The sequence below is a fragment of the Giraffa tippelskirchi genome, chromosome 13 (genome assembly GCF_054371585.1).
Source record: "Giraffa tippelskirchi isolate mGirTip1 chromosome 13, T2T-mGirTip1v1.2.pri, whole genome shotgun sequence".
In the NCBI taxonomy this organism is placed as follows: domain Eukaryota; kingdom Metazoa; phylum Chordata; class Mammalia; order Artiodactyla; family Giraffidae; genus Giraffa; species Giraffa tippelskirchi.
The window spans coordinates 64,725,882-64,742,379 of record NC_137287.1 but is presented as its reverse complement, the minus strand read 5'-3'; the positions used below and the strand labels follow the sequence as shown (position 1 = coordinate 64,742,379).

Here is a 16,498-nt window from a genome sequence, read left to right as displayed (position 1 = left end):
TGTATTTATCACTTGAATTGGTTTTGTTTCCAAGTTAGTATTTCTTTCTCTTTATTGTCTTAATATGATGTTATTCTTTGCAATATTTTTTTTTGAAATAATTTCAAGCTTACAGATAAGTTATAAGAATTGTTTAAGTATTTTCTGTCTACTCTTTAATTTAATTCTCATATATCTGCATTTCCCCATTTGTTCTATCTATACATGCAAATGCATATATATATAAGAATTTTCAGAAAAATCTGAAAGTAACTTAGAGATATAGCATCACTTTATCAATATTTTCATGTGTCTTTCTTATAAACAAAGATGTTTTCTTACATAACCACAGAAAAATCACAAAACCAGAAAATGCGACATTAATACTAATGACTAATGCACAGTTCATATTTCAATTTGTCAATTATCCTGCCTAACTCCTTTATAGTTATCTTTCTCCTTGGTTCAAAATCTAATCCAAGTTAGATCACACATTGTACTAAGTTGTTGTGAACTTTTATTTTCTTATCTACAAGAGTTTTTCATCCTTTCTTTTTCTTCCTTTGCCTGGATATGTTCCATGAGGCCAGGCCAGTTATTTTAGCAAGTACTTGAATTTGGGTTTGTCTGAGGAATCCTGGTGATTAGATTCAGATTATGCATTTTAGCAGGAATACACATGAAGTTTCATTCAGCCATGAAATTAAAAGATGCCTGCTCATTGGAAGGAAAGCTATGACAAACCTAGACAGCGTTTTAAAAAGTGAAGACATCACTTTGCTGACAAAGGTCCGTATAGTCAAAGCTATGGTTTTCCCAGTAGTCATGTATGGATGTGAGAGTTGGACCATAAAGAAGGCTGAGCACCGAAGAACTGATGCTTTCATGTTGTGGTGTTGGAGAAGACGCTTGAGAGGCCCTTGGGCTGCAAGGAGATCAAACCAGTCAATCCTACAGGAAATCAATACTGAATATTCATTGGAAGGACTGATACTTAAGCGCCAATACTTTGGCCACCTGATCTGAAGTGCCAACTCATTGGAAATGCCCCTGATGCTGGGAAAGATTGAAGGCAAAGGCAGGGGTGGGGGGAGGCAGGCAGAGGATGAGATGATCAGATAGCATCACCTACTCAATGAACATGAATATAGCAAACTTGGGAAATAGTGGAGGACAGAGAAGCCTGGCATGCTGCAGGGCACGGGGTGGCAAAGAATCAGACACTACTTAGTGACTGAACAATAAGTGTGAAGGATACATAATCTATTGATCTATATGATCAATACATACAATATTAACTGTATAAATTAACTGAACTTTATATACCATCAATGAATAGGTAAAAATCAAACTTTTAGATATAATTCTATTTGCAGTCCTTTACAAGCGAAATGCTTAGGTACAAATCTTATAAAATATGTACAGGACTTACAAGCTGAAAACCACAAAACATGGGTGAAAGAAATCTAAGTCTTAATAATAGAGAGACAAACGGCTCATGGATTGGAACACTCATCCTATTAAAAGTCTTATTTCTCCCCAACTGATATATGTGTTTAATAAAATTCTTATCAAAATTATTTCACTTTTGATAGATATATAGATGATTTTTTTTAATGAAAAGCAAAGCCAAAGAAATTGGAATAATTGACACAATTTAGTTGAAAAAGAAAAATAACATAGAAGGACTTGCTCCACCTAATTTTAGGATTTATGATAGAGCTTTAGTTCCAAAGACCATGTGGCATTGATGAAGGAACAGACACATGGATCAATGGAATAGAATAGAGGACCCAAAAAGAGCTTCACACAAGTACAACCAATATTTGACAAATACGCAAATACACTTATAGGAAGGGAGGTCAGTTTTGTTAATGGTGATGAAGCAACTGGATAACTATTTGCAAAAAATTAAAAATTTGCCCTAAATCTCACATCTTACATAAAAACTAACAAAATGGAGCATACATTTAAATGTACAATATAATACTATACTTTTAGAAGAAAAAAAGGAAATCTAGAATCTAAAACTCAGCGAATTGTTTTTACCATATCAAAAGCATGATCCCAAAAGGGAAAGATCAATAAATTGGACTTCATCAAAACAAAACTCCTTACTCTTTAGTGCCTCTAAGTGCCACACTATGTAATATGCCACTCATATCCGTCAAAGGACTTATATTTACAACATATGAAGAACTCTGAAAACTCAGCAATTTGAAAAAAACCTGCTTAGAAAATAGGCGAAAAAGACATGAAGAAACATTTCACCAAAGACAACAGACAGATGACAGAGAAACATGTGAGAAGATAAGTTTAACACCAGGAGCTACTAGGGAAAAGGGAAATAAATATCATGATGAGATTATTCCATACCAATAGGAAGAGCAAAAATGAAAATAAAATAGTTACAATACCAAATGCTAACAACAGTGTAGACAAGCCAGATCTGTCACACATTGCTGGTGGTAACATAAAATGGTATAGCCACTCTGGCACATGGTACTATGTGGAACTATGAACATTCCACATAGCACATTCCACATACTATGGTAACGTGCTACATACTGTGGTTCCACATACTTATGTGGAACATAAGTCAGCAACAAAAAAGAACAAATAAACACACTACAACTTGGATGGCTCTCAGGGGGATTATGCTGAATGAAATAAAAAACAGTCTCCAAAGGTCACATGGTATATTTACATATTTACATAACTTTCTCAAAATGACAAACTATGAGGTAGAGAACAAAGTAGTATTTCCCAGGTTTGGAATGGTAGGAATAAATATAACTGTAAAGGAAGAGCTCAGGGGAGATTTTTGTGGTGATAGAAAAATTTAATTACATGGATTATCACAGGAATTTCCACATATAATAAATGCCAGAGAACTATATATACATATTAAACCAATGTCAGTTTCCTAGTCTTGATATTATATGTTACATAAACTGTAACCACCGAGGGAAACTGCATGAAGGCTAGCAGAATTTCTCTGTAATACTTATGTAACTTTTCCTATTAATTCATTAACATTTCAAAGTTTAAATTTCAAAAAGTTAATGACATGTGTCAATTATTATTGAGTTATATCAATAAGAAATTGTGATATGATATCCTTTCTATTGCCTTATTTTGTTAAAATAATGGTAATAAATTCTACAAATACTTTCCAAACTGTTTCACAGACACAAAACTGTTGTTCTACAAACAATATATTGGTTTCCATACTAAAAAAACTGGGGGCATAAGGAATTTGGAAAAATTCTATTTATAGTATCAGCTGCAGGTGATTCACAGTGCAGGATCCAGAGAAACCCCTCACATAGAAGTTTGTCTTCCCTGATGACTACCTGATTTCATAATTTGGAAAATATTATTCTAATGCATGTCACTTACAAAACTGAGTTGGTGAGAGTGGGGATCAGTGTCAAAAATTTTGGAAAGACAATGAAAGCTTCCTGAGCTCCAGTCACTTGACTACAGCTTGCAAATAATGAATTCCTGAAGCTTAAGATAGCTGATCCTTCAGAGAAGGCCTGGTTTGTTAACATTATGATACCTGACCTACTTTCAAACATAATCTCCCAAAGAAAACAAAAGCTATTCATAGTGCATGATGAATAAAGTCTCTGAAAATATACCAGTTGTTTTCAAGGTGATGTAAAGTTTATGGAAGTTCATGTTGGGAGTATATATTTATTATATATAAATATACTATATATTTATATATTCTCTTCCACTTTTATCCATTCAAAAATGCTTTGTACTTACTCTAATGCCCATTCACACTGTGAATGTTTAGGTACCTATTTCTCTAGCTAGACAAGAAGCTCAACAATTCTTCATGTAATATCTTATTTTTCTTTGTTTTCACTCCAGGTCACTTATATTAATGTTAGAGATGCCCAGTATTTACCAACAAATAAATGAAAAGGAAATGTCCAGTATGCAAGGCTAGGTCAGTAGTTTTCAGTGCCCATGATGGTGGACACTGTTGCACTCGCACAAAGGCAGTCTACACCTTTAAATTCATTTTAGACACAACTGAGAACAAGTTCTGAAATGCTCAAAAGTTTTAGGTGAAGCACTGGATATGATGGAGACATAACATTCATAATATAACCTTGTGTGTGTATGTGTGAGTCACTCAGTCATGTCTGACTTTGTGACCCCAAGGGCTGTAGCTCACCAGGCTTCTCTGTCTATGGAATGCTCCAGGCAAGAATACTGGAATGGGTTGCTATTCCTTTCTCCAGGGCATCTTCCCAACCCAGTATGTGAACCCAGGTTTCCTGCATCGCAGGCAGATTCTTTATCATCTGAGCCACCAGGGAAGCCCTAATATAACCTTACTGTGAGTAAAACATAGTGTGTGTGTGTATATATATATATATCATCAAACAATAGCCCCTTCTCCCTCCAACATTCATCAGTTTACTTAAAAAGAGAAAGAATTCTGCTATAACAAATGAGAAAAGACATTCAGGATGTAAATGAGTCAACTCAAATGAAGGATAACTGTTCAGGGGAATTACAGTTATACATTCACAGAAAGCAAAGAAAATTGTTAGTGATGTGGTGATGATACAGAAAGGGCTGTGTTTTGGTTATTGCTGGCTTTTAAAATATTCTTTAATTTTTTAAAAACATCATTCAAATACAGCAAATATCACTTGGCTCAAACCCACTGTTTTTTCATTCTTTATTTAAATGTCAGTTTCTCAGTGAGAACTTCTCTGATGGCCCTGTTTAAAACTGTAACCATCACTACAAGCATTTTCTTTCTCATTTTTCCCTATTTATTTTTTTGCCAGAGCACTTATCCTTATGAAATGTACTGTATTATTTTACTTACTCTGTTTTGTCTGTGTCCACCTACACTACCACCATCCATAATGGAAGCTTCATGAGAGCAGGAAATTTGTCTGTACTGTTCATAGCATTAATCCAAATAGCTAGAAGAAACCCTCACACATGATAGATACTCAATAAATATTTCTGAATAAATACACAAATGTTCATTCTTTAAAATTTCTTAAAATCACCAATAAATTATATCAGGCAATTAAAAATATATATAGCCATTAAATCTTGACTAGAGTATGAATGAATCAATTAAATTCATTAATATATACTGAATCACTTTCAATATTTAAAATATTAATTATTGCCCATATACAAATCCTGATATATTTGTATATGACAATAAAGAATAAAATCATAGCTCTCTCTTCTCACCAGAAAACTTTTTCAAATGTTTCTCTGTTTAAATGAGTGTTTTCTCAAATTTTAGTGTGTGTGTGTGTGTGTGTGTACATATATATACATATGTTAAAATGCAGTTTATAAGTCTGGGGTAGAGCCTGAATTCTGACAAAAATGCTATTTGTCTGTGGACCAAAATTTGAGTACTGAGTTTAGGGAAATTTTCAGCAGTGCTAAATTGCACATAAATGTAATATTAAAAAATGATATTTTTGAAAACATTGCATCCAATAAGAATAAAATGCATTTAAAAATATTGGTAATGAATTTAGTAAAGCTACTATTAAATAACTGAGTATAAGAGTTTGATTTACTGTTTATCACCAAGTGTCTAACACTTGGTGTTCTTTCACCAAGAGGGAACCCTAATGTAAACTATGGACTGTGGTGATAATGACAACTCCAGTGTAACAAATCAACCCTCTGGGAGGCAACATGTTAGTCAAAGAGAGGCTGTGCATGTATGGGAGCTAGTTTTGCTGTGAACATACAAGTCTTTTAAAAATAAATTCTATTGAAAATTTAAAAAGACAGCCTACAGAATGAGAAAAAAATATTTGCAAATCATACATTCAATAATGGCTTAATATCCAGAATACATAGATAACTCCTACAACTCAACAATAAAAAAAGTACACAATCCTATAAAGAAAAGCACAAAGGACTTCAATAGACATTTAATCAAAGAAGACATGCAAAAAGCCATTAAACACAAGAAAAGATGATTAAGACTGTTAGTAATTAGGGAAGGACAAATCAAAACCACAATAAAAGTCTGCTTCATACACATTGGAAATGGCAACCCACTCCAGTATTCTAGCCTGGAAAAATCCCATGGGCGGAGAAGCCTGGTAGGCTGCAGTCCATGGGGTCGCAAAGAGTCAGACACGACTGAGCGACTTCACTTTCTTTCACTTTCACTTTCATACACATTAGAATGGCGATAATGAAGTGGATGAAACTGGAGCCTATTATACAAAGTGAAGTAAGCCAGAAAGAAAAACACCAATACAGTATACTAACACATATGGTATTTAGTTAATCGGTAAAGATAACCCTGTATGCAAGACATCGAAAGAGACACAGATAAATAGAACAGTATTATGGACTCTATGGGAGAGGGCAAGGGCGGGATGATGTGGGAGAATGGCATTGAAGCATGTAAATTGTCATATGTGAAACGAATCCCCAGTCCAGGTTCGATGCATGATACAGGGTGCTCGGGGCTGGTGCACCAGGATGACCCAGAGGGATGGGATGGGGAGGGAGGTGGGAGGGGGATTCTGGAAGGGGAACACATGTACACCCATGGTGGATTCATGTCAATGTATGGCAAAATAAATACAATATTGTAAAGTTAAAAAATAGATAAATAAACTAATTAAAAAAAAAAACAAAGGCAATGTGAGTATTTGCAGCTACGAGTATTGTAATTTTGCTCTCTGTGGTGTGGGCTTCCCAGGTGGTGCTAGTGGTAAAGAACCCATCTGCCAGTGCAAGAGACATAAGAGACAATGGGTTCAATCCCTTGGTTAGGAAGATCCCCTGGAGGGGGGTGTGGCAACCCACTCCAGTATTTTTGCCTAGAGAATCCCCATGTGCAGAGAAGCCTGGCAGGCTACAATCTATAGGGTCACAAAGAGAAGGACATGACTGAAGCAACTTAGCACATGCACAGATAGTATGGTATCATCCAATTGGCTGTTACCCATTTCAATGGGTTGACAAATGCCGTCTTCACTACAGAATCTGCTATTTCTTTCATTCTGCTGCCATGTCCTTCAGTTAAATGCAATTAGAAATTGAGAGGAAAAACACTTTAATATTTGAATGTCATTTTTTCCACATTTCATCTTTATATTGGAATAAATTTGTGACTCCATAATTGAATATTTTGTTCTCTTCCTCTGTGACATTAATACCTTTTCTAGATTTACTACAATTAATATTTTCAGTTTGTTTTCATTGTATCTCTTCACTTATACATTTCAGATTTATTCAGTGAAGAGTTTGTCAGCATAATTATACCCAATAAGTATTATTTTAGAAAAACATATTTCATTTTAGGATGTTTTTACAGAATACACTATCTGGGAGAGTTGCTTATACATTTCTTTATTTATCTCACTTTGCTGAGTTAATTTAGCTTACCTATGGAATATATTAACATAGTATCTTTGTTGGTTTATATGCTTCACATGCCTACTGCCTCTGATTCCTTTAAAAAGTGCCACTTAGCTTTTTTAAATGTGTTAATAACACCTGCTTCCATAAATTTTGCCTCACTTGAATCAGAACCGTGTATATTTGAGGGCAAAGTCTATGATTGTACAACTAATGTGAATTTTTCTAGATGTGCCATTTTTGTAAACATCTATTTCACACTTACATAAAATAAACAATATTAAAAAAAATTAAAAAGGGGGGAAGGGGAATAAGTATCAGTTAAGTCCCAGGTCACCTTTGGGTTATAAGATAAACACTAGGGCTGTAACACACAACATGATGACTATAGCTAGCACTGTTGTACGGTATATTTGAAATAAAGAGATTAAATCCTAAGAGTTCTCATTACAAGCAAAAAAGGGTTTTTTCCCCTTTTTGTTTTTGTTACCTATCCTAAGCTCCTTAATATTGCAATTTGCTCTGTATTTTTTATCTCCGTTAATGTACTCTATATTTTCTCATATAAAATATATAATTTACCACCTTCTGCCACACTCTGTAATATACATACACACAGACACACATATTCTGTGTGACTTTTGTCTTCTCTACTTCTCTTGATCATTCTTGATGGAGTCTTGAAAATGTTATCAGTCTTTCCAAATTCTCTCTATCTGACATTTGTATTCTGTTCCATTAATTTGCATTGCAAGCTAATTAATTTCTAATGCAAGAATTTAAGCACATAAAATTTTCACTAAGCCCTTTCTTATCTAAATACCACAGGTTTTTTATTGCATTATTGTTATTATTTATTTAAAACATATTCTAGCTTTTACTGTAATTTTTTGGGGGGAGCCATGGGTTATTAAATATGTCTTTCTTCTAAGTAACAGGGATTTTTCTAACTTTTGCCTTAGAACTGATTTTCAGGCTAATTCAAAGGATTAATCCATGTCACTTTAATCCACTTAAAATTACTGACATTTACTCAGTGTTTAATAATTTTGTATGTACTTGAAATAGATGTCTGCAGTTGAGAAATACACATGATTAATACAGGTGCCCATTAAGTTCAGATTATTAAATAACTATGCTGGTCAAATATCCTGTATCTTTGTTAATCACAGTTCAGAATTAAATTATTTTGAGTTTCTCTGAGATACTCTTAGTTGCGTACCAACAATAAATATGCTAATTGGAATATATAGGAAAACAAAAACATGACAGTTTTCTAAGGAGCCTCTATGCCAATGGGGGAAAAAATGTTTAAGATTTCAGATTTCTCAGATATACAAACCACTTTCTTTTTGACTATGTCCTGTATTTTATAATATTTTATATCATAAAATAAAAAATAACATTTCAATTTTCAGCCAAATTTTGCTTTCTGAGCCTATATTGCTCTACAGAAAATTAAAGCCACAGATACTTTGTTTTATAAAGGATTATTTTATTTTCCTCTGTCAGAAATAGTCTATGTCTTTAAAAAATAGCTCAGTTTTTTCTTTTTTTTTTTCTATTCCTAGGTGGTGTATTTATACCAAATGATATTTTAGAAGTCTTATTAGAGTTGTGGTACTTGTTCAGCCTTTACTTAGAGTCTCAAAAAGTAAATAAATAAAAAGAAAAAAACAAAAGAAGCACATACAAGTTCCAAAGATCATGAAACTTAAGGCTAAATTCTTGGTTGGTTGTCAGCCAAACTTCTGAAATCAGTTGCTATGGTGATTTTTTTTAAAGCTTTTCTTTCTATTCCTCTGGGTCTAATTAAAGCATCAAAGTTTATAGTATATGGAGGAAAAATAACAGCACTCATTATTTATATAGCAGGTTCTAGCCATTTATAATTAAAACATTTAAAACCATTAATATAGGAATACAATTGAAGTTTTTAAATACATAATAAAATAAGCAGTGTTATATAAAAAGAAATCACATTCATGTAATAAGATCCAATATTGAAATGTGGGGTTTTGGGTTTTTTTTTTAAGGTTTGCTGTAACTTGTTGGTTATTTTTTCTAAGGAGCTGAAAAAATATTCTTCTAATGTAATATCGGGAACTAATTCACCTTTCTACTCCAGTATTACTGATATCATAGCCCATTCAAATCATAGAGAGACTGGGAAATTAGTACACCAAAAAGCACCTTCTCATACAACTTTCCCTCCAAAGGCTTATAATGATTTTTGTCTTTAGTTTTCCATACAAAAGAGCTACCAAGACAACAAATTTCAGTGCATTTCTCTGACCCTCTCAGTATATCAGTATCCCCTTCCAAACACAGATAGAAGATGCCTAGAAATATTCATAAAATTATTATCTAAGCACAAAGAGTAAAATTCAGCGAGAAATAAAATGTTCCTGTAAACACTGAAAAAATGCATTAAATCATATCTTGGGAAAGATATAAATTGGCAACATTGCAAATAAAATTCAAGAGCATAATATCTGTTCTGTTTGACTGATAACCTAACAAATTTGTGAGATACTCGTATGAAAACGACAATGAAGAAAATGGAAAAGCATTCGATGCAGAAAATGACTAAAAATTCAAAAAAATATTCATAAGATAAGATAAATATTAATTAGCCAAAGTTTTGCTTGGTTTCTATAGTAGTAACAATGGATATTATAAGACATAATCCACAATTGAGGAAACAGTTATTGGATAGAAACAAGATTTTTACATCTACAAAATCTTTGGTTTTCCTAAGATTCAGCTGTACCTAGAGGTCGTATGGTATTAAAGCTTTGGCAAACCAGTGAATCATAAACCAAAGTACCTGGAAACTTGGATCAACTCTGCCAGTGCCAATTTTATGAAATTTGACCTAATCTCAGCCATTCTTGTCAACAGTTTTATCCATGGAAATCATTAATAATTAATACCTTTACCCCTTGCCCTTTGGCTTTCTGTGATGATCAATTGGACATCAATAGATAAAAGGGCTTTAAAAATTGAAAGTCCTATATAAACATGAGCTCTTATTATACTGAAGTTGTTCTTGTGATTCCAGATTTGGTTTCAAGAGGTAAAAAAGATCAAACTGTAACACACTAGCCCTGAAATTATTACTAGTAATAGTGGAATAATTTGTCAGCCTTCATTTTGACAGTTTATATTCCCCTCATTTGCAATGAAATGAGGCAACAATGGACTCTGTTGCACCATTTCATGGACCTCCCTGGATGAGCAATATGGCCCATTTAGCTAAGGATGATTTAAAAGGTGCTGTTTATGACAAGTTGATCTCTTACAACAATATTACACAGCTGATATATATTCCCCTTAGGAGATAATTTTATATATTATCTGGATATTGATTTTTTTTAAATCCACTTCTCCCAGATCATAATTGACTCAAGGGAAAGATAATTCCCAGAAATACATCAAAGCATCAAGGCTCGTCAACTCTGCATGAGTTGGCTTTGATGGATATTTGGCTTGTCTTCTTCTCCAAAATTTATCTCATGTAGAAAAATACTTGTTTCCATTCAGTTTGTCTTTGAAGACATCTGTTTTCCAGTTAACCTCCAATTCTTCACACACAAACACAAAGTCACTGACTAGTTTCAAATGACTTAAGTTTTTAAATGACTTAAGTAAATTAAGTATTGCATTTAGAATCACTAAAATGTATTTGAATGGTTAAACCACATTTCTTGCCTAGGTTTCTCCAATTATATACACTCTGTATTTTTCATCAACAAACCCATTGCAGGGAGGGAGGCTGTAGAGATAAAGACGACAGGAAGGAAACAGAACATGTGCACTCACCACAGATGAAAGGAGTCTCATCTGAATTATCAGCACAGTCATTCACAAAATCACATAGCTTGTCCTTGGCAATGCAGTGCTTGTTAGCGCACGTGAATTCTTGAGCAGTACATGTTCTGTCTGCGCTTAGAAGTGGGGAACAATCTTGAAAGGAAATATCATCCACTGCTACATCTCCTATGTAACTGATACCACGTTTTGCCCTGAAGATAATCTTTAAAAGAAAAAAATCAAACAAACAAAAAAAACAGCATCAGTAGACTCATTCATCAAGAATTCAAAACTTGGGAGACTGGGATCAATGTACATAGACTATCGATGTTGTTGTTGTTTAGTTGCTAAGTCATGTCGACCGTTTTGCTACCCCCTGGACTGGAGCCCTCCAGGCTTCTCTGTCCATGGGAGTTCTCAGGCAAGAATACGGGAGTGGGTAGCCTTTTCCTTCTCCAGGTTATCTTCCCAACCCTGGGGTCAAACCCATGTCTCCTGCACTGGCAGGCAGATTTTTTACCACTGAGCCACCTGGGCTTGGACACACTTTTGATACTATGTATAAAATAGACAACTAATGCGAATCTACCCTATAGCACAGGGAATTCTACTCAATGCTCTGTGATGACCTAAATGGGAAGGATATCTGAAACTGAGGGGATATGTATATACATATAGCTGATTCACTTTGCTTTATGGTAGAAACTAACACAACATTGTAAAGCAATACGCTCCAATAAAAATTGTTTAAAAATTTAAAAATAGAATTCAAAACCTGGGGCAAACAGTAAATACAGTACAGAACATAGGGCTTGAATATGATAAAAATGATCCTGCAACCCATATGACGAAACTGACCCAGGAAGTTGGAGGGATATTGAAGATCTGCACCATACTCAACACACAAGAAGGTGTGAGTAGCAACACTATTGCCTCTTGTCTAGATTTTTGAACATGGGGCCTAAGAAACTGGCTGCTGCTGCTGCTGCTAAGTCGCTTCAGTCGTGTCTGACTCTGTGCGACCCCATAGACAACAGCCCACCAGTCTCCACCGTCCCCGGGATTCTCCAGGCAAGAACACTGGAGTGGGTTGCCATTGCCTTCTCCGGTGCATGAAAGGGAAAAGTGAAAGTGAAGTCGCACAGTCATGGCCGACTCTTAGCGACCTCATGGACTAGCCTACCAGGCTCCTCCGTCCATGGGATTTTTAGGCAAGAGTACTGGAGTGGGGTGCCATTGCCTTCTCTGAAGAAACTGGCAGGAATCACCTATCACTGCTGCCTCTGTAAATCTCAGGCCCCAAACAAGACCTGGGCACTTGAGAGCCTTATGAACAAATAAGCAGCAGGCCAACCAGGTGACAGAACGTACCTAGAGACAGAAGATGGTGAGCATACTTTTTTTTTTTTTTATTTTATCCACTTCTCACCATTTTTCTGATCCATTCAACTCAACTGGTGTTTATCAAAAACGTACCAAACCTCAAAACAATGAATTTTTTAAAAATTGGCCACCTCTTTGGACTTGAAATAATTGTGATTTGCCTTTGATTAATGGATGTGATGAACAAAATTCTCAAATGTGTCACTGTTGGTCAGTGAGATATCACATCTATGGATTTTGATAGAAATGATGGAAAATAGGAGTAACAGTACTCACTAAAGTTTTCTAAGTGAAACTAATTCAGACAGTTTCTATTAAATTTGTCTGCAAGCTAAATATATATTTGTGTGTTAACAGGAAATAGTTATATATTTTAAAGCAAATTTAGGACAATTAGAGATGAGTTAATAAGAAATACCTATTTATTGTCATCAAACTCTCGTACATCTTTTTACCAAATCTAAACAACTATTTTTCTTGAAAGAAGTAATTAGTTTTTCCTTAAGATATTATATACTTTTATACTACTATATGAAAAACCTAGGTGTTTTCCTTTTAAGATAATAACTGAAAATTCATATCTTTTACATTATAAAAAATATACAATTTTATGTACAATAAATTCATGTATCAAAGTTACATAAAAGGAAAAAATTACTTTTTTTCATAGCAGTTGTACTGGAAAAGAAAAATAAATTTGTAAGATATACTGAGAGCTTGGCTGTGATTAAGAGGTGAAATTAGAATTATAAAGACAACTATTTTATAAGAAAAACTAAGCCCAAGACAAACTGAAACAGGTATTCAATTACTTGATGTATCTGAACTCTTAAATACATAATGCATTGCTTGTGATTAAGAAATTATATAATTCTAAGAGTATCTCAATATTCTTTTATTTGTCATGCTATAGATCTTAGGTACTTTGCCATAATCCAATGGTCAAATTATCACTTACATGCCAACTCTCCACACAGTGTTGGTTAAGGTTCCATAGACTTTAATACTGAATGTCACTAAACAGTTTTAAAAGCACAAGTATATTTTTTCTAGTACAATAAAAGTTTGGTCAATTATTGTATAAAACATAGGAAGTAATAAAGCAGAGCATCTGTATTATGGACTTGCACTTGACCTGCCTGTACTTAAAGCCTATCACTGCCATTGTGTAGTTATATAAATAGGGCAAGTTACCCAACTTCTAAGTATTTCTGTATTCTAATCTATAAAATGGAGATAATAATAGTAAGTCCCTTATAATATTACAGGAATAAATTTTTTTATTCATAGAAGAGTAATTAGCATTTAGTAAGTGGCACCCCACTCCAGTACCCTTGCCTGGAAAATCCCATGGATGGAGGAGCCTGGTAGGCTGCAGTCCATGGGGTCGCTAAGAGTTGGACATGACTGAGCGACTTCACTTTCACTTTTCATGCATTAGAGAAGGAAATGGCAACCCACTCCAGTGTTCTTGCCTGGAGAATCCCAGGGACGGTGGAGCCTGCTGGGCTGCCATCTGTGGGGTCACACAGAGTCAGACACGACTGAGGTGACTTAGCAGCAGTAGCAAGTGCTATGTACATGGTTGCTCTAGTTATAAAATTATTATAATTAAAGATTATGATTAAACTGTAGTTCTCAAATATAACTCTGAAAATGACCCAGTGGTGACTCAGCATAGAATTTCTAAAAATACTATATACTTCTACTCAAAGGTTAAAGGCACACATGTTTCTGAGGCTACAGAGAATGATACTGTAAAAACGGAAGGACAGTGGACAATACATATGTTCCATCACTATTTCTCCAGTGCATAGTAATGTGCTTTTCTGCACATAGTAGGTTCTTAATATGCTTTTATTGAAGGAATGAATGAATCACATTAAATACCAAATATTAACAAACCATTAAAATTTCATCTTAAAATTCAAACAATATGAGCATATTCCTCTGCAAATCCCAATATATGAAAAATTAAATTTCAGAAAGACTAAATTAATAATTGATTCCTCTGCTTAAATCCCTCTTAATGTTGTTTTGAACAAGATTTTACTATGCAAATATTCTACTTGCACAGAATAGTTAAGAATCCACTGCCTGAAGTGGAAGCTGATGCCTGGCAGCAGCTGAACCTTCTACATGTTCTTACTGATGATCCTTCTTGCCTCTGTCAAAAGGTCTTGAAGGTTAAACAGGTAGGATCCTTTAATAATAAACTTCACACAGTGCAAGGCCACTATATTGCTGTCTAATCTTTCTTATTCTCAAGTTGAACTTATTTCTTGCCATTTCCTAAATTATCTACAAATGACCCTTCAGAAAACTAGGTTCCAGCAAGATGGATTTATTATACCTAACATTCTAAGAAATTGGGGATAATGCTGAATCAATGCCTTTATTTATTTATTTTAAAATGTTACCTGTTCTTTAAGTCTTTATTGAATTTTTTTTACAATACTGCTTCTGTTTTATGTTTGGTTTTCTGGCCAGGAGGCAAGAGGAATCTTAGCTCCCCTACCAGGGATTGAAACCACACCACCTGCATTAGAAGGCGAAGTCTTAACCATTGAACAACCAGAGAAGTTACAAGTATTAGTGCCTTTAAAGAGCTATATCTAGCCTGTGCTTCCATTGGAGTTAAAATGGGCTGATCTATCAAATATGGCACATGACTGCAGATACAGTTACTGAATATTTACAGCTGATTTGACTACGTTTGCTATTATATAGAAGAATGGAAATGCAATCATTAGCAAAGACAGTATACCATCTATAGATATATGGTGTAAATTCAAGGAATTCAGACTTGTGCAGTTAAAACTAAGAAAAACATGACATAAATGGCTCTGGATTCTCACTTTCCCTTATCCAATCTAAATCTTAACAGTTAAGCATTATCTTCCAATAAATATCCCTTCATGTCAGACAAAACAAAGCTCCAAAAGCAAAAAACACACATCCTAGGAGCTCTTTTTTTGCCAGATAATGCATAAAAAATAAAATTCACATTAAATATCTTGTCACATAATTACTTTTGGGTTAAATGTTTTAATCTATGTATCATTGATTCTTTTCCTTTAATTTTAGGTCTTATCCTAATATTATTGTATTTTACATGAAGACAAATACAGCACCACACAATTTTGTGCTTCCCAAAATATTTTTCAGTCAAGTAAACCTGTTTTCTCTAATAAGGTTCAACAATGCAGTGTACTTTCAAAGGTCTCTTTAATCAGGTTTGAAATAAGTGAAGGTAATTGCTCTACAGTCTCTGAGAATATATCTGCAAAATAGAGAGTGGTGTACGAGATTGTGGAGGCATGATGGGTGTCACTAAAATTAAATGTTCCTAGAAATATGGTTGTCTCATTGGGAACAAAATTAGGGCAGTCCAGAACTGTAAATTCCTTATGGAAAATGCTATATGGAGCGGTAAGCATTCATGTAACATATCAGAATGGGAATGAGAGACCAGAAGACAGGGGTAGAGGAAATAAAGAAATAAATCAACAAAACTCAATCATCATCTTAATACTTGGATTACAAACCTGTATATGGGAATGAACACCTAAAAACAGCTCAACTTTTTTCCACTGTGCACCTTGCTGTCCACTTTGAGCCCACAATTTAGAAGTAACATTGTCTTTCTTGCTGAGTACCTGCCGAGATAAATTAAGTAACAAGTATTAAAACATTGTGCCTTGATCAATTTTAAACATGTGGAATTTTCCCAGTATTTCTTTTAATTTTAATGTCAACATGAATCCCTGAGAGAAAAGCTCAGACATTTTTCATTAGATATCTTTGTTTTCTAGAACAGCACAGTTCCCCAGGGTACCTTACTAGCTCTGTGTAATAAAGTTGTGCATGAATATCTGTCAGTCAAGTCTGAAGGTATCTGGGCACCATTTAATTAAGAATTCTT

At 34.3% G+C, this 16,498-nt stretch overlaps 1 protein-coding gene across 3 annotated transcripts in view; it reads right to left on the bottom strand.

The window, feature by feature from the left end:
- Positions 1-16,498, bottom strand: part of MALRD1 (MAM and LDL receptor class A domain containing 1) — a 764,811-nt gene that overhangs the window by 351,417 nt on the left and 396,896 nt on the right. For all 3 annotated transcript variants that reach the window (XM_081558804.1, XM_081558803.1, XM_081558805.1), the window contains 2 exons: positions 16,122-16,232; positions 11,200-11,413 (listed from right to left, as the gene is read on the bottom strand). In XM_081558804.1, coding sequence (XP_081414930.1) covers positions 11,200-11,413; positions 16,122-16,232 — 325 coding nt within the window. The remainder of the gene's footprint in view (positions 1-11,199; positions 11,414-16,121; positions 16,233-16,498) is intronic.